The 18,429-nt window shown below is 45.8% G+C and overlaps 2 protein-coding genes across 4 annotated transcripts; one reads left to right on the top strand and one right to left on the bottom strand.

The window, feature by feature from the left end:
- Nucleotides 1-377: 377 nt before the first annotated feature.
- LRRC42 (leucine rich repeat containing 42) lies at nucleotides 378-13,775 on the bottom strand. 3 transcript variants are annotated; one of them, XM_069737847.1, is made up of 8 exons: nucleotides 13,721-13,775; nucleotides 11,657-12,108; nucleotides 10,518-10,649; nucleotides 9,236-9,354; nucleotides 6,953-7,041; nucleotides 6,131-6,244; nucleotides 2,411-2,495; nucleotides 378-1,155 (listed from the first exon to the last, which is right to left on the bottom strand). In XM_069737847.1, exons 2-8 carry the CDS (start codon nucleotides 12,106-12,108, stop codon nucleotides 896-898), a joined length of 1,251 nt encoding a protein of 416 aa, XP_069593948.1. In that variant the 5' UTR covers nucleotides 13,721-13,775; the 3' UTR covers nucleotides 378-895. The 3 variants fall into 3 exon arrangements, with proteins under 3 accessions (XP_069593948.1, XP_069593949.1, XP_069593950.1); XM_069737848.1 differs by having other exon boundaries at nucleotides 757-1,155; nucleotides 13,706-13,765; XM_069737849.1 differs by lacking the exon at nucleotides 6,131-6,244 and having other exon boundaries at nucleotides 757-1,155.
- A 59-nt stretch (nucleotides 13,776-13,834) lies between these two features.
- IFT25 (intraflagellar transport 25) lies at nucleotides 13,835-18,081 on the top strand. Its single transcript, XM_069737851.1, has 5 exons — nucleotides 13,835-14,004; nucleotides 14,481-14,587; nucleotides 15,803-15,871; nucleotides 16,583-16,626; nucleotides 17,320-18,081. The coding sequence occupies exons 1-5, from the start codon at nucleotides 13,904-13,906 to the stop codon at nucleotides 17,416-17,418; spliced, it is 420 nt and encodes a 139-aa protein (XP_069593952.1). The 5' UTR covers nucleotides 13,835-13,903; the 3' UTR covers nucleotides 17,419-18,081.
- The last annotated feature ends 348 nt before the right edge of the window (nucleotides 18,082-18,429 follow it).

Genomic DNA, 18,429 nt, shown 5'->3' with positions numbered 1-18,429 from the left:
TCTCATTTATATTGTATACCGAATGCAGTAGTTTAGCTGAATAGACTAAATGGACAATATATTGCTTGCAGTCCCTTGAATAAGAACGTCAGTGGAGGGTTCAATTAAATAAATGAGCATAAAGAACGTTTGGGTTGGGTTCCTGGCATCTAACTGAAAATAACATTTGGGAGGAGCAATGGAGGATGAGTCTTGACAGTTAGTTAGCTGCTCTCAGCCAATCAGCGCGGCTGTGATTACTCTTGGTGATGCTGATTGGTTGAAAGCAGTGCACAAGCCTCATCCACAATGTCCTGTTCAGTAGAATGCAGATTTACAACTCTTAATAAGAGCCATGTAATGAGATCCTATAACATGGGTTTTTTTTTTTTTTGTTTCAAATATTATTTCGAAATTAAAGTAAACAGAAAAGAATTTCACTTAATGGAAAAACAAACAAACACAGATTTATTACTGTATGAACGAACTGTAACTCTAAGAAACCATTTAACATTCAAGAATATTATAAAAAAATGCTACATCCAGACTAAAAATGTGAACGTTTGTACCAGGGTGTAGCACTGTGCAGACAATGCCAGGGAAAAAAAAGAGAGACCAGCAGCGGACAATCCCAGAAATGTTGTGCCAATTCTCTGGCCACAGGGGTGATCCGTCTATTACCTAGTAACAATAGCATCCAACTTCAGTAAAGTCCTTGCTGTAAATCTGAAATCATGGCAGTGTCCGGAGATTAACTTGACTCAAAGTGCAAATTTTCATCAAACTTTTTAAAAACAGAAAAGCATCTGAGGCTCCCACTGATTAGAACAACACGCTGAGAGTTGTAGTTCCCCGCTGTAGTGGAGTAATGGGGGCGTCTCGCGGACATTATTCTAGCGGGCTGGATTACAGACGCTCAGTAAGAATTCAATAAATCCCAGTCCTCTGATGTAAGAGCCACACGTGACTTTTTGGCGGGGTGAGAGGACTTTGTATCTCCCACGCGTTTTTCTTCTTTGGTCCTTTTCACTGGAAAGTGTCCCGAGTTAGGTACAGTCTGGATTGGATTTTTTACCACCGCTGGTCGGTGGAACTGGAGGTGCTTTGTGCCGTTTGTAGGATTCTCATAACGCACTGGTGTCGGCAAATCTTCACAGTTTACCTTTTCTTTTCCATCTATAGAAGTAAACATACATTAGATAAGTGACCAGGGAAGTAAATCTCACGCTGAAACATACCTTTCTGGACACACACACTTAAAGGGAACCTGTCACCCCCGTTTTTTGAGATTGAGATATGAATACTGTTAAATAGGGCCTGCGCTGTGCGTTACTATAGTGTATGTAGTGTACCCCGATTCCCCACCTATGCTGAGAAATAAACTTACCAAAGTCGCCGTTTTCGCCTGTCAATCAGGCTGGTCAGGTCGGGAGGGCGTGTTCACAGCGCTGGTTCTTCCTCAGCTTTACGTTGGTGGCGTAGTGGTGTCCGCATGTTGAGGTGACTAATCCACTGTGGGCACGTGAACAAGCAGCGCGCGATCTGCGCTGTCATCCCTTTCGTCGGTGGGGGCGGCCATCTTCCTGGGGCCGCGCGTGCGCAGATCGAGTGCTCTGCTGCACGGGGCTTCAGCAAAATGGCCGCGGGATGCCGCGCGTGCGCATTAGAGATCGCGGCGGCCATTTTCCCAAAGCCGAGTTTGCATCTCGGCTTTGGGAAAATGGCCGCCGCGATCTCTAATGCGCGCGCGCGGCATCCCGCGGCCATTTTCCTGGCCGCCCCCACCGACGAAAGGGATGACAGCGCAGATCGCGCGCTGCTTGTTCATGTGCCCACAGTGGATTAGTCACCTCAACATGCGGACACCACTACGCCACCAACGTAAAGCTGAGGAAGAACCAGCGCTGTGAACACGCCCTCCCGACCTGACCAGCCTGATTGACAGGCGAAAACGGCGACTTTGGTAAGTTATTTCTCAGCATAGGTGGGGAATCGGGGTACACTACATACACTATAGTAACGCACAGCGCAGGCCCTATTTAACAGTATTCATATCTCAATCTCAAAAAACGGGGTGACAGGTTCCCTTTAAATTACAGAGAAAAAACAAAACACCCAAAAAAACTAATGCTTTATGCAAACCAGATTACAAGTGCATGTAAATCATATAGGAATGTCAGATTTAAGAGTGATCACAAGAGGGAAAAAAACAAAAACATGTGAGCTGTCAAGGAGCTGGACAGAGATATTTCACTTTATGGGACCAAAACTGCATGCTGGCTGTAAAAGATAAAAAGTGTTTTTTTACATGGAAACCCCCAAATATATTCAAAACTGCATGTCTTCTAGAAGAATGCGTGTGTCCCATCATGGATATCAAATTATCATAATTTTATGCCGTCTAAATTGACGCCTTTTTTAAAATACTCACAGAATTGTTGAGCTGCTGTGCGGGACTGCGTGATTTTGTTTGGTTTAATGGAAGACGACACTAATTGGTCCCATTGACAAAAAAGCTAAAATGTAAGAATAAAATAGTTAAGGCGGATCTCCAAGTCCAGCCTCGCGCCCCCAGCTTGCTTTATGCTCATTTACTATTTATGTGGCATCGACCTAATAATTATCACTGATCATTAAATTACTTTCAGATTAGAATTCTTTCCTGACGACAGGAGGGGGGGGGGATGTATATTAAATGAAGAATTTGGGTACTCATCATAAAATCTCTCTCAGATCCTTCATTGGGGAACACAGGAAATCATGGGGGTATGCTGCTGCCACTAGGAGGCTGACACGATGCACAAAAAGTTGGCTCCTCCTCAGCAGTGTACACCCCACCGACCTACCTCGTACACCAGGGAGGGTGCAGTGGTGACAACCCCACACTGTGCTCTCAGTCTCTAGGTGGGAGATCAGAGTGACACAGCCCCACACTGTGCTCTCAGTCTCTAGGTGGGAGATCAGAGTGACACAACCCCACACTGTGCTCTCAGTCTCTAGGTGGGAGATCAGAGTGACACAGCCCCACATTGTGCTCTCAGTCTCTAGGTGGGAGATCAGAGTGACAGCCCCACACTGTGCTCTCAGTCTCTAGGTGGGAGATCAGAGAGACAACCCCACACTGTGCTCTCAGTCTCTAGATGGGAGATCAGAGAGACAACCCCACACTGTGCTCTCAGTCTCTAGGTGGGAGATTAGAGTGACACAACTCCACACTGTGCTCTCAGTCTCTAGGTGGGAGATCAGAGTGACACAGCCCCACACTGTGCTCTCAGTCTCTAGGTGGGAGATCAGACACAACTCCACACTGTGCTCTCAGTCTCTAGGTGGGAGATCAGAGTGACAGCCCCACACTGTGCTCACAGTCTCTAGGTGGGAGATCAGAGTGACAGCCCCACACTGCTCTCAGTCTCTAGGTGGGAGATTAGAGAGACAACCCCACACTGTGCTCTCAGTCTCTAGGTGGGAGATTAGAGAGACAACCCCACACTGTGCTCTCAGTCTCTATGTGGGAGATCAGAGTGACAACTCCACACTGTGCTCACAGTCTCTAGGTGGGAGATCAGAGTGACAGCCCCACACTGCTCTCAGTCTCTAGGTGGGAGATCAGAGTGACAGCCCCACACTGTGCTCTCAGTCTCTAGGTGGGAGATCAGAGTGACACAACCCCACACTGTGCTCTCAGTCTCTAGGTGGGAGATCAGAGAGACAACCCCACACTGTACTCTCAGTCTCTAGATGGGAGATCAGAGAGACAACCCCACACTGTGCTCTCAGTCTCTAGGTGGGAGATCAGAGTGACAGCCCCACACTGTGCTCTCAGTCTCTAGGTGGGAGATCAGAGTGACACAACCCCACACTGTGCTCTCAGTCTCTAGGTGGGAGATCAGAGTGACACAGCCCCACATTGTGCTCTCAGTCTCTAGGTGGGAGATCAGAGAGACAACCCCACACTGTGCTCTCAGTCTCTAGATGGGAGATCAGAGAGACAACCCCACACTGTGCTCTCAGTCTCTAGGTGGGAGATCAGAGTGACACAACTCCACACTGTGCTCTCAGTCTCTAGGTGGGAGATCAGAGTGACACAACTCCACACTGTGCTCACAGTCTCTAGGTGGGAGATCAGAGAGACAACCCCACACTGTGCTCTCAGTCTCTAGGTGGGAGATCAGAGTGACAGCCCCACACTGCTCTCAGTCTCTAGGTGGGAGATTAGAGAGACAACCCCACACTGTGCTCTCAGTCTCTAGGTGGGAGATCAGAGTGACAGCCCCACACTGTGCTCTCAGTCTCTAGGTAGGAGATCAGAGTGACAGCCCTACACTGTGCTCTCAGTCTCTAGGTGGGAGATCAGAGTGACACAGCCCCACATTGTGCTCTCAGTCTCTAGGTGGGAGATCAGAGAGACAACCCCACACTGTGCTCTCAGTCTCTAGGTGGGAGATCAGAGTGACAGCCCCACACTGTGCTCTCAGTCTCTAGGTGGGAGATCAGAGTAACAGCCCCACACTGTGCTCACAGTCTCTACATGGGAGATCAGAGTGACAGCCCCACACTGTGCTCTCAGTCTCTAGGTAGGAGATCAGAGTGACACGACTCCACACTGTGCTCACAGTCTCTACGTGGGAGATCAGAGTGACAACCCCACACTGTGCTCTCAGTCTCTAGGTGGGAGATCAGAGTGACACAACCCCACACTGTGCTCTCAGTCTCTAGGTGGGAGATCAGAGTGACAGCCCCAGACTGTGCTCTCAGTCTCTAGGTGGGAGATCAGAGTGACAGCCCCACACTGTGCTCTCAGTCTCTAGGTGGGAGATCAGAGTGACAGCCCCACACTGAGCTCTCAGTCTCTAGGTGGGAGATCAGAGTGACACAGCCCCACACTGTGCTTCTCTGTCTCTAGGTGGGAGATCAGAGTGACAGCCCCACACTGTGCTCTCAGTCTCTAGGTGGGAGATCAGAGTGACACAACCCCACACTGTGCTCTCAGTCTCTAGGTGGGAGATCAGAGAGACAACCCCACACTGTACTCTCAGTCTCTAGATGGGAGATCAGAGAGACAACCCCACACTGTGCTCTCAGTCTCTAGGTGGGAGATCAGAGTGACAGCCCCACACTGTGCTCTCAGTCTCTAGGTGGGAGATCAGAGTGACAGCCCCACACTGTGCTCTCAGTCTCTAGGTGGGAGATCAGAGTGACAGCCCCACACTGTGCTCTCAGTCTCTAGGTGGGAGATCAGAGTGACACAACTCCACACTGTGCTCACAGTCTCTAGATGGGAGATCAGAGAGACAACCCCACACTGTGCTCTCAGTCTCTAGGTGGGAGATCAGAGTGACAGCCCCACACTGCTCTGTCTCTAGGTGGGAGATCAGAGTGACACAGCCCCACATTGTGCTCTCAGTCTCTAGGTGGGAGATCAGAGTGACAGCCCCACACTGTGCTCTCAGTCTCTAGGTGGGAGATCAGAGTGACAGCCCCACACTGTGCTCTCAGTCTCTAGGTGGGAGATCAGAGTGACAGCCCCACACTGTGCTCTCAGTCTCTAGGTGGGAGATCAGAGTGACAGCCCCACACTGTGCTCTCAGTCTCTAGGTGGGAGATCAGAGTGACACAGCCCCACATTGTGCTCTCAGTCTCTAGGTGGGAGATCAGAGAGACAACCCCACACTGTGCTCTCAGTCTCTAGGTGGGAGATCAGAGAGACAACCCCACACTGTGCTCTCAGTCTCTAGGTGGGAGATCAGAGTGACACAACCCCACACTGTGCTCTCAGTCTCTAGGTGGGAGATCAGAGTGACACAACCCCACACTGAGCTCTCAGTCTCTAGGTGGGAGATCAGAGTGACAGCCTCACACTGAGCTCTCAGTCTCTAGGTGGGAGATCAGAGTGACAGCCCCACACTGTTCTCTCAGTCTCTAGGTGGGAGATCAGAGTGACACAACCCCACACTGTGCTCTCAGTCTCTAGGTGGAAGATCAGAGAGACAACTCCACTGTCTCCTGGAACACTGATTAGCTCCTTGCCAGTTGGTGGGTATATACGGCTGAGGAGGAGTTTTTCTTTTTTTCTGCCTACACTCAGGGTTACCTGTGTCCACCAAGAAAGCAATAGAGAAGGCACAGAGCGGCAGGGTTGGCACACAGTTACCTGCTCAGCCCAGCCTTGAGTCCTGCAGTCCACATGATCAAACTGGTTTAAAAGTTTCATGGACTGAATCAGGCCCATTCTTGTTTGGATTTTCTTACAGGTTGCAATGGGATCCTAAAAAGAGAAAAAAAAATAAAAAAATACCAATAGGTGTAAGGAATGCACATGGGAGGTAGAGTTCCCTACAGCGAAAACACACTAGATCATGCGTCAGCAACCTGCGGCACGCCAGCTAACATGAAACTTCAACTCTAAGTATGCCTAAATAACGGCAGCTTGTCAGGGAATGCTGGGGGTTGTAGTTTCAAAAGGGTTGCTGACTGCTAGAGTGGAGTAAAAAGATTTTCAGGACCCAGGTAAAATGGCCGCATAGGTTAACCATGGCTGCCAGATCACAGACCTGTTACCTTCCTCCTGCCTGCAGCATCCCTTTCTGATTACCAGGCTCCCACGATGTTATAGAGCCTAATATACAGCATAATGACTCCTGCAGTGGCTGCTGGCCCAGGGTCCTGCAAATCTTTTTGACAAATCTCACTACAGTATTCCCTATTGTTGACCAAGTGGTAAGTAATCCCGCCCCCTCAGTCACATCGGAGACCACTGATCCATTTAATGAATGCACCCTGTGGCTTCGAAGCCATCGCCGAACTGCAACTCTCACTGGGTCCCAAGAGGTAGGGGGGCCACCTTCATCTCCAAAGCAGGTGCAGTTGTGCATTTTGATGCCACTGGACTGTAAATCGCCCATATATCGTTGTTGCACAGGACCCTCTGCTGTCGGTCACCGCCAGTGTGCACGCTTATGCTGTAACATATTACCTGTACACCCGTGTCAGAGATGTCCAGGTATTCTAGCTGATTGAATACAAGCAGGAAGCTCACCCCCGTCTCCGTGATCTCAGGATTACCTACAGGAGAGAAGCACATAACCATGGACGGCCTGCAGAAAGGCAATGTGCGCAAATCCTCTCTGCAACCGGTTACATATCGGCGGAATCGCTCTTTACTTTTAGCAGTGAACAGAGATTTTCTATATGTATTTCACTACCTGAAACGGAGGGGGAAAAAAAAACAAGAGAAATGCAGCAAATGTGCAACAAGAGAAGGGACCGTACTATGGACGGCAGAAAACCGACATCGACTCTACAATTGTCTCTCTGCCAGAATGTAAGGTATGAAAGGACTGTGACAGATGGCAATACCCAGAAATACACGCCTTATGAAAAAATCTGCAGAGCAACAAACAGAAGCATGATGGCTCAGTGGTTAGCACTGTATGATGGCTCAGTGATTAGCACTGTATGGTGGCTCAGTGATTAGCACTGTATGGTGGCTCAGTGGTTTGCACTGTATGGTGGCTCAGTGGTTAGCACTGTATGGTGGCTCAGTGGTTAGCACTGTATGGTGGCTCAGTGGTTAGCACTGTATGGTGGCTCAGTGGTTAGCACTGTATGGTGGCTCAGTGGTTAGCACTGTATGGTGGCTCAGTGATTAGCACTGTATGGTGGCTCAGTGATTAGCACTGTATGCTGGCTCAGTGATTAGCACTGTATGCTGGCTCAGTGATTAGCACTGTATGCTGGCTCAGTGATTAGCACTGTATGGTGGCTCAGTGATTAGCACTGTATGGTGGCTCAGTGATTAGCACTGTATGGTGGCTCAGTGGTTAGCACTGTATGGTGGCTCAGTGGTTAGCACTGTATGATGGCTCAGTGATTAGCACTGTATGATGGCTCAGTGATTAGCACTGTATGGTGGCTCAGTGGTTAGCACTGTATGGTGGCTCAGTGGTTAGCACTGTATGGTGGCTCAGTGGTTAGCACTGTATGGTGGCTCAGTGATTAGCACTGTATGGTGGCTCAGTGGTTAGCACTGTATGGTGGCTCAGTGGTTAGCACTGTATGGTGGTTCAGTGGTTAGCACTGTATGGTGGCTCAGTGGTTATCACTGTATGGTGGCTCAGTGGTTATCACTGTATGGTGGCTCAGTGGTTAGCACTGTATGGTGGCTCAGTGATTAGCACTGTATGCTGGCTCAGTGATTAGCACTGTATGGTGGCTCAGTGGTTATCACTGTATGGTGGCTCAGTGGTTAGCACTGTATGGTGGCTCAGTGGTTATCACTGTATGGTGGCTCAGTGATTAGCACTGTATGGTGGCTCAGTGGTTAGCACTGTCTGGTGGCTCAGTGGTTAGCACTGCAGCCTTGCAGCTCTAATCTCAGCAAGACAACATCTGCAAGGAATTTCTATGTTCTCCCCGTGTTTCCCTGGGTTTCCGTCAGGTTCTCTGGTTTCCTCCCACACTCCAAAGACATACTGATAGGGAATCTAGATTGTGAGCCCCAATGGGGACAGTGGTGATAATGTCTGTAGAGCGCTGCGGAATATGATGGCGCTCTAGAAGCAAAGCATAATAAGTAAGGACCTCTGTGTATCTACATCTAACTATGTCCTCCTTCATTCCTGCATCGCATTTTCATTTTACCATCTGTTCCCCTACATTTGCACAAGGGAATATTTACCTCCTTCCCCCTCCATGATGTACATTTATGTTTGTGTCTTGGATTTGGAGCAGGTATACGGTAAACCCACTCCATACAGGATGACTGTGTTATATAATGTATATTTAAAAGCTTCTTCCTGTCCCAACTACTGTTAATATCCCTGCTCCCGATTAAAGGGAGAAAACAAAATTGCATGTCGGATACACAAAAATAACTGTTACAGAAGAGGAAACAATTTAAAGAAAAAAAATAACAAATACTATGAAGAATAACATAACATGTTCCTTTGATATTTGCAAAAAAATAAATAAAAATAATAGAGATTATATATATATTTATTATTTTTTACAGCTATCAAAACAGCATGTAAAGAAAGAAAAAAAAAAGACTATGAAAAAATAAATAAGTAAAAACACAAAAATGTCTGCCTGGTAATGAGCTGGTTGGAGAGAGGTTAACCTGATAGGATTTACAGAAATGAGCTGTTTTGTTCTGGACACAGTCTGGATCACAATCATCTGATTTAGCCAGAACTGAAGCAATCGAACACATTACTGCGTCATATCCCCATGTGAACAGAGCACAGGAGAGACTTACAGGACACGTCCAGGAGGGTCAGTTTCCCAAGGCCTCTATGCAGCACCCGGACAGGAGCAGTCAACTTCCGGACCCCAGTGTCAGACAGACAGTTATCCTTTAGGTAGAGCGCCCTCAGGCTGTGGAGGCAGAAACCAACAATGATTCCGTGACACAAAAAACAAAACTATTAACTGTCTCATTCACAGACAAGTTTTATTTTTGCGCTTCCAATTTTTTTTCTCCCCTTATTTCACTTTTTTATTTTTAACGTCAACATAGCCACAAGAGGGTTTCTTTTTTCCGGGCCAATTGTAATTTGGAGTAGCATCACTCAGTTTACGAAATTATGTACTGAAAAATGGAAGAAAAAAAAAAAAGGCGCAATAAAAATTGACCTGGGAACATGATTGTCGGAACATGGGTGTCGGAATGGTGGACCCACCAGATTCTCACAATTTACATGATTAATCAGCAGTGATCAGAGCTAGCCCTGGTTACTGCTGATACAGGAAGGTACCTACTGTATAACACAGCTGGCACTTGCCATGTGTGGAGCTGACTGCTCCTTAGCCAACTCCATACACCTTCACATAATAATATATAATGGAGTTAAAGTGAGGCTGGTTTCACATGGATAGGTCATTCATCAGATTGACGGGAGTCCGACACCTGGAACCCCCACTGATAGGCTGTTAGCAGGTCCCACGTCTACTGAACTTAAAAAGTGTTACAAAGCCGGAATACTACAGTGCCGCGCGTGACTGAGCCAGAACGCTACAGTGCCGCGCATGACGGAACACTACAGTGCCGCCCGTGACAGAGCCAGAACACTACAGTGCCGCCCATGACAGAGCCAGAACACTACAGTGCCGCCCGTGACAGAGCCAGAACACTACAGTGCCGCCCGTGACAGAGCCAGAACACTACAGTGCCGCCCGTGACAGAGCCAGAACACTACAGTGCCGCCCGTGACAGAGCCAGAACACTACAGTGCCGCCCGTGACAGAGCCAGAACACTACAATGCCGCCTGTGACGGAACACTACAGTGCCGCCCGTGACGGAACACTACAGTGCCACGCATGACGGAACACTACAGTGCCACACATGATGGAGCCAGAACACTACAGTGCCGCATGTGACAGAGCCGGAACACCACACTGCCACGCATGACGGACCCGGAACACTACAGAGCCACACATGCTGTATTAGCTATTTGTGAGGTAGCGCAGCTCAGCTCCTATTGAAGTGAACAGGAAACAGTTCTATTTATTTGAGTCTGGCCAAGCATCACCACCATACCTGTCCATAGCCTCTGTGCAAAGGTGTCCAAACAGCTCATGTCCATCCCCCAATTTACAACATGACAAGTCCAAACTCCGCAGACCGTGAAATGATTTGATCTCCTCCAGCTTCTCGGAAACCAACAAGTACCTGCGCAAGACACACAAAGATTACACGTCCCAATATATCTAAATATGAGAACAAAAAAACTTATGTCACAGTAAGAAATAAAAAAACAAACAAACAAAAACACACAAAACCTTGGACCATGACTAACAGGCGGTTTTCTTATTTACTTACTAACCTAAACCTCAATAAGAAGTCACATGAGTGAGGAGGGAAACGTCATCACAAAACCAATGGGGACCACCAGGGCGGAGTCCGGGAGACTCAAGGGTAAAGAGATAGGTATTTATTTTGCAATATTATCTACTTTATCACAACTTTTTAACAAATCTGAAAACCTCAGAGGACGTCACTGCCGTGCACCACCCCGGCTGTGGAGAATCATGCTGTTTGCCAAGGGAACAAGTACAAGTGAGACAAATCTTTTTTTTTTTCTAAATGTGTGTGAAGAGCAGTAGGACAAGGGCCAGAATTATTACATGGGGCCAAAGGAAATTAAAGAAAAATGAAAAAAAAAAAAAAAAAAAAAAAACAGAAAAATATTTTGCCACTAAAGATGCTCTGTTACAAAAACCAAGCAAAAAAAGTAAGTGTTCTGTCTGTGTTGCTGCATTTGGAACGACCACAGCTATAAACCTGCACCATCATCCATACAATAAACACAATTACAAAAATGAATTAAAAAAAAAAAAAAAAAACATACCAAAAATTATTAAGAAAATGTATGAAAAGGTCATATGGAAAAACATTTTTATCACTGAAAACGTCATCTCGTTCTGCAAAAACTGCAGCCTGTCAAATTTAAACTTGTTTTCTACATGCAGAAAATTTACCCGACTGAGTTGGAAATCCTTGTGTTATATGATGGACACAAATGGAGCCCCGTTAGCTGCAATGGGATCTGCCAAGTCCCCATTACGGTACCCAACAGTGTAAAAAAAAAATAAAGATTAGAGCAGAATGCTTCTATTGGATGAGCTAGCATACATGTGAATGAAGCCTAAGCTGCAAAATCCTGTGTGTATACTTACTTGCCCCGCAGACATAGTGACGAGAGCATCAGGTCTCCATAAGCCTCTGTGAATTTACGGAGGGCGACCAGGCCATTCTGGGGATGGCAGAACTGCAGCCTGGCCTCCGCAGCTGTGAACAATCTCTCTGCAACTTGCTCAGGAAACCCAAGCAGCGAGTCCACGTGCCGAATATTATCCGCAATCAGATCCAGCGCCATGGTGAACAGAGGCTTGGCGGAGTATCGCAGGCTCCCCTGCTCTGTGTATGTGAATATAAATGGCTTCTCTTTGGGTTTACAGTGGTCCCCTTGATTCACACACAGCTGCACGGAGAAACCTTTGGAGAAGAGTCTGACGGGAGAGGTATTTATCCGGGCACAATGAGATCCTGCCAAAAAGAGCTGACCTTTCTCCCGCACAAAGACAGGTCCGAGATCTTCATTTCCTCGAAAGTCTGAAAACTGTGACATCTGAATATCAAAAGGAGAAAAGGGATAATATATGACATTCATTTGACACCCCAAAACACTCAGCTTTCCCCTGTATATAGTGACGACAGATGGTGGGTTTCTAAATTGTGATGGTACACACTTATTCTATAAAAATCGCTTTAAAATTCTGTTCTGAATTATTTCCTAATATATCTATATTACAGATTCAACTTTTCTTTTCTAATACAGAGCTCCAAATCCCCTGCACAAACATTGATTTAAAGAAGCCCTCGTCCTCCCAGCAAAGTTTTTTATCCTCTTAATATATTGCAGTCATGATATTATACAGCACTGTGTACTTACAATTGCTCATTTTTGCCTTTCTACCCCACTAATTCTCCTCTGTTCTCTACTCTATGTAGAAACAGGAAGTCTCTTGTTCCTGTATTCATCATCCCCCTCTTCAACTCCTGACCCAGCTGCTTTCTCCTCCCACTGCAGCATAATATAGGGGCAGAGACCCTGATTACAGCGATGTATCGCTTTCTGGACTGCTTGGTACAGTTTTGATAGATGTTTTCTCTGCCGTAGATTTAGCAAGTCTCTGAATGCTGAGCTGTGTATAACCTTGCCCACACCCCTGATTGACAGCCTCCTGTGTACACTGCGCATAGGCAGAAAGCTGCCAATCAGTGGTGGGGCGGGGTTCCACAGATTAGCTGGACTGCTGTGCATGTGAGATCAAGTACAGCAGTGATAATTTCCTGCTGATAAAACACTGATTATGGTGAAACTACAGCATATAATCAAATAAGCGACACATCCTTGCAATCAGATTCTCTTCCCCTACATCATGCTACTCTCGGATTACATAGCAAAAACCTGCTGACAAATTCCTTTTAAACATAAGGTAGTGTTTCACATTCATGTGAGTAGCTGGGGACGTCATTGCTGCAGGACAGAACTGGGATCCTAATGGAAGTAGAAAAACTGGCCAATCTCCTGATGTCCGATCTTTTGGGGTTTTCTCCATATAGCAGTTAGTACCTGGGACCCCCACTAATGTCAGGACAGGGCACTTTTGATCCGTCCACATGCTCAGTCTCCACACCATTAATTGTCTATAGCACTGCCGGAAATAACCGAGCGCTGTACTTCCTCTGGGAGCCCCCTAGACAAACAGGACAGAGCTCGAGCATGTGCATCGTCACTCCATCAAAGAGGCCTGATCTCAGGATCGCTTGCGGTTCCAGTGGTCGGACCCCCATAACCAGCACTTAAATCTGATTAATATGGCAGTAAAATCTAGGAAATAAGCCCAGTCAGCGCCAATAAGCTTCTTTACCCCCATTTTCCATTAGCTTAGCGCCAATTCAGCCCTATTTGCGACAGGCTTGTTGCTAGGACACCGCGCCGACTCACCTCAGGAAACTTTAAAATCACCTTTTTATGCATTTTCTAAAAATCTGAAACCTGTTTTACCCTTTAAATGCCGGTAAGTAATGGCAGTGGTGACTAGTACAGCACTTTTTGTAAAGTTTTTCAAAAGCAGTAAAATTACATTAAACCCCATTTCCCACCACTGAATATTATAGTTTTAACCCTCGCAAGGACGGTGTGCCCCCCCTCTCCTTACTACAAGGTAATTCACCTCTGTCCCCGGGTGCACAGCGCTCCGGAACCTTTCTCATTCGGAACGTTTCTTCTCGGTGCTTAAAGAGGATAAATTACCCGTGCACTTCCGGGTTATGTGATCATTTCCGGAAAACCTTTCTGTTTCCTAGTAACGGCATATCAACAAGAGGCGAACCGGAGTTCCCTGCTATCTGGTGACATGACCCGGGCGGGTAACCTGTGTCTGAGCTCGGCGGGAGCTCGAGTGTCTCTGGCCACCTCCAGCGATGAGAGACACCCGGCCGAGCGCATGATTGACGGGTGAGCTGCGCAGTTTTTAGGGACCTCATCTAAGTCCGGCAGGAAATAGGCGGAGCTATTGCTCTTAACAACCAATCAGAATCCAGCTGTCAGTTTACAGCTTCAAGTTGGAAAATGATAGCATTGCTCTGATTGGTTGCTGTAGTATTTGATCATTAGCTTCTTCTGGTGTAGATTCTGCTCGCCTGTAGCAGCAGGCAGTGACCTGTCACGGGGTTTCCCAGGGGCCTAGAGGGGTCAGAAATAGGAGTGAATTCACACCTCAAAAATCTGAAGGCGTGACACAATTTTCTATAAAGGGACACAAATACTGGGAATCGAACCCGCAAAATGTCTGGGAGTTATATGTTAACCCTGGTGAGTGTGAGGGGATGTCGGGGCTCTAGGACAAATGTTTGGAGACGTTTGTTGTCTTGCCTTGTAAAAGCGTTCTTCCGGTGCGACCAAACTTACAAAATTTCCTCACCTCCTACTAGAAATCCAGAGACTTTATGGACAACGACAGGAATGTTTCCCCAAGAATTCATTATCAGCATGAACGGCTTACAGAAGGTCGGAAAAATTACTCTTGAGAGTTCATTAGGTAGGTAAGCCCGAGCCGTATAGATTGTGACGGCGCAAGCGCAACCAACTGCTTCCTCCAGGAACAAAAGGAGTGCTTTACACTGCAGCTGCTCTCACTGTGCAGTTATACCCGCAGACTTGTGCATGCTGTAGGAACAGAACGGATTTCACTGCGAATGCTAGTCACGAGAACTGTGGGAGCGCGTAACTGCTAGAAATCAGGTGACAAGAAACACATCGCATCAGAATATCTGCTAGTTTGGACTAAATCATTGTATTTGCAATTCTCATTTCCATTTACTTTAAATAATTTACCAATTAATTGTTACTTTAAGTAATTTTTTATTTTATTTATTATTTTGCCTAGGTTACCTGCCACTGCTGCAGACTTGCAGTGGTGAACGAACATGTGCGCTGTTTACAAGCTCTTTTCTATCAGCTGCGTTTGAAGCTGGCCGGGATCGCTGGAGCACACTGTTAACTCCCAATCCGGCCAGCATCAGTACAACTGCGCTCTTCCGATTTACGCAGAGGCAAACATGCCTGATTGGACAGTGTAGTTCGGGTTAGAGGTGTGACAATGCCACAGTCTGATCTGTCAATCAAGCAGGAAGTCGGGAGGTTGAGGAATAGCATGCTCCTGCCAGAAATCATCAGACAACCCCTTTTATGATTGTGAAAATATCCCTTTAAAGGGGTTGTCTCATGTCTCACATTTATCCCTTATCCAAAGCATATGGAATTAATATATATTGATTGGTGGTCTGACAGCCGGGACCCCTCACAAGAACCGATGTGATTGCCACCCTGTTTTCTCCTATTGGTCTATAGGGTTAGTGATGCACATGTGCGAGCAGCCAGAATAATAAAAAAAAATTGTATCTCAGAGTAAGGCCGGTCTCACACGTCCAGATAATTCCGGTACCGGAATTATCTGTGTCCGTGTGCTGGTGCGTTTCTTTGGCACATCAGTGTGGCACACGGAGACACGGTCCGCAAAAAATCAATGACATCTGCACAGATGCATTGATTTTAATGCGTCTACGTGTGTCAGTGGCTCCGGTACGTGAGGAAACTGTCACCTCATGTACCGGAGCCACTGACATGTGAAACCGGCCTAAAACATGGATATTTGTCATTTTGGAGCTGCTCTCTGATTGAGGCTGCCTGTGGTTGAATTGCCTGACAGGTTCCCTTTAATATATTATTCTATTTTCTTCTTGTTCTTTTCTAGTACGAAGCTTAAAAATCTACACAAGTGCATCCAAAGAAGCAACAAACTTTGAGCCATGCATGGAAAGAGGTAAGAGCAGCCATGTTTATTTTGTTAAAGGGAACCTGTCACCAGCAAAAAAAATGCTATCACTCTGCAGATATGGGATTACTAACCTGTCTGGCACCTGCATGTAGCCGAACACCGGAGGGAGAAATTTAACTTTATTCCCTCCAGCAGCATTCGGGTTCAGTCACCGCTCTGAGTATAGGGAGCAGCAGATGTAATCGTACCCGCGGACCTGACCGACACTGGCTCTTCACTGGGGTTGGCTGTCAGTTACCATTTTCTCCATGCAGCCTTCGGCTATGTGCAGGCGCCAGACAGGTTAGTAACGCTATTAACCTGCAGATTAACCCCATGTCTGCAGATTAATAGCGTTTTTGCTGGTGACCGGTTCCCTTTAAAAGAGTTGTCTTCTCCGGAAGGGTGGCTTAAAATTTAGGTGATCACAGAATGTTGTACTACTGAGAAAAATTCCCTCGCGCAGCAATGGCACCATAGGGGATATAAGGAATGACATACTGTCAGTAGATACGAGTGCAGTCCGTATAATGTGCAGACTGCCCGAGAGGAAATGTGTGATACATTTTGTGTAATTTGCTGGATATTTTACACATTTTTACTTTTACCACCTCTTGGCTGGATTACGTTATATCAACACAAAAATTATTCCGCAAACGGATATCTGGCATATTCATGATTACTATAAATATGTAATGTGACTTTTCTTCTTTCAAGAACTTGAGCATGTGGAAGGCCAGTTCCAAACAGAGGAGATCACTGTAAGTATGGCGCTACGTCCCATTAAACACATTTGTAATTTATAGCGGATTTGTCTGTTCTAGAGCACACGTGCTTTCACATAACAAGGTGCAGTGCAAGCAATTTATGTGCGGACATTTTGTAATATACATGTACACTTGTATATAGCACCAATTATTTTTAGTTTGTAGGAACTTTGCAATGGTAGGAAACCAATACAGCAACAGTGACTGGTTATCCATATTGGTGTGGTCACATGACATTAATATGGGACCACATTAATCACAAACAAGTTCTGTCTGGGAAACTTTTTGAATGTCCCGACACCCCTAATTACAGAAGATGTACCAAAAAAGGAATTTATCACCCCTCCACTTATCCAGAGGATACACACATGCACGGCCACCAATACAGTTTAAATAGTGTAGCCTAGTACCCCATTCTCAGGATTTGTGAGGGCCCCTAACGATCAGTATGGTATCACCTATCCTGTGTTTAGGGGATAACTTGCATTTATGGTACAACCCCTTTAACACCACAAAGCAGAAGAAATTGCCTTATTTTATAAGAAAGTTTCAAACTTTTCCATGTAAACTTGGGTTGGAGCGTCCAGTTTCTGTATCCGTAATATGTATAGAGGCTGTGAATAAATAAGCATGAAAAAAAGAAATTGTCAGATATTCCAAAAATGTAATTTCGTTCTTTCTCCACAGCTTCCTGGGGTTCAGGCCATTCATTTGCGTTTTGTGATCCTCTCTGGATACGATCATTTTGTCTCCATTCGCAGTGTATCGGCTGAGAGCACAATATGAATGACGGCACCATGTGAGACAATCGGTGGAAAGGACTGACCCAGGTCACGTGAAGCCGACCCTGCAAGGACCTGTCAAAGTTTTCTGTAATTAAGGGAAGATGGAAATCCTCTGGAATAGATCTTCTTGTAACGGGACAGGAAAGAAATATATCTTGGTACCGTGTTAGCCAGTAGATAGAAAAATATTTAGAATTGAGAGTCCTCAGTGGTTGATACCTTTTAATGGCTAACTGAGAAGATGGTAACAAATTGCAGCTTTCGAGACTACACAGGTCTCTTCATCAGGCGAAGACTAAAAGAAATTCTGAAGAATCACATATTTATGCACAACATAGCACAGAAAAAAAAAGGGGGAAAACCATGGCTTATCCATGGTTTTTCACTTTTTTTTTCTGTGCTATGTTGTGCATAAATATGTGATTCTTCAGAATTTCTTTTAGTCTTCGCCTGATGAAGAGACCTGTGTAGTCTCGAAAGCTTGCAATTTGTTACCATCTTTTCAGTTAGCCATTAAAAGGTATCAACCACTGAGGACCCTCAATTCTAAATATTTTTGTAACGTGACACAAACTCATTATTTTGTGCAATAAATAAATGTTATACAGTGCCTAGTTACAAATTTATTTACATTTTCTTTAAATAAAAATTAAAGGCGCCACAATTCTTCGCCTTATATGTAGACAAATATGGAGAAGGGAGGTAACCTTCTTCTGTCATTGTTTTTAGGGTTTTGTTTTTTACATCATTCATTATGCAGGTCAATTCCTTTATGGTGAATTTCAAATTGTGTGTTGTGTATGAATGTGTATATGTGTGTGTGTGTATATGTATGTCTGTGCGAATGTATATCTGTGTGTGTATGTATATGTGTGTGTGTATGTATATTTATATGCATGTGTGTATGCATGTCTGTGTGTATGTATGTGTGTATGTATTTCTATGTATGTATATGTGTGTATGTATGTGCATGTATATATGTGTATGTATGTACAGTAGGTGTGTTTGCACT

Source organism: Ranitomeya imitator, chromosome 8 (assembly GCF_032444005.1).
Source record: "Ranitomeya imitator isolate aRanImi1 chromosome 8, aRanImi1.pri, whole genome shotgun sequence".
NCBI classification, from domain to species: domain Eukaryota; kingdom Metazoa; phylum Chordata; class Amphibia; order Anura; family Dendrobatidae; genus Ranitomeya; species Ranitomeya imitator.
The sequence above is the reverse complement of the archived record's forward strand: the minus strand, read 5'-3'. Positions and strand labels throughout refer to the sequence as shown.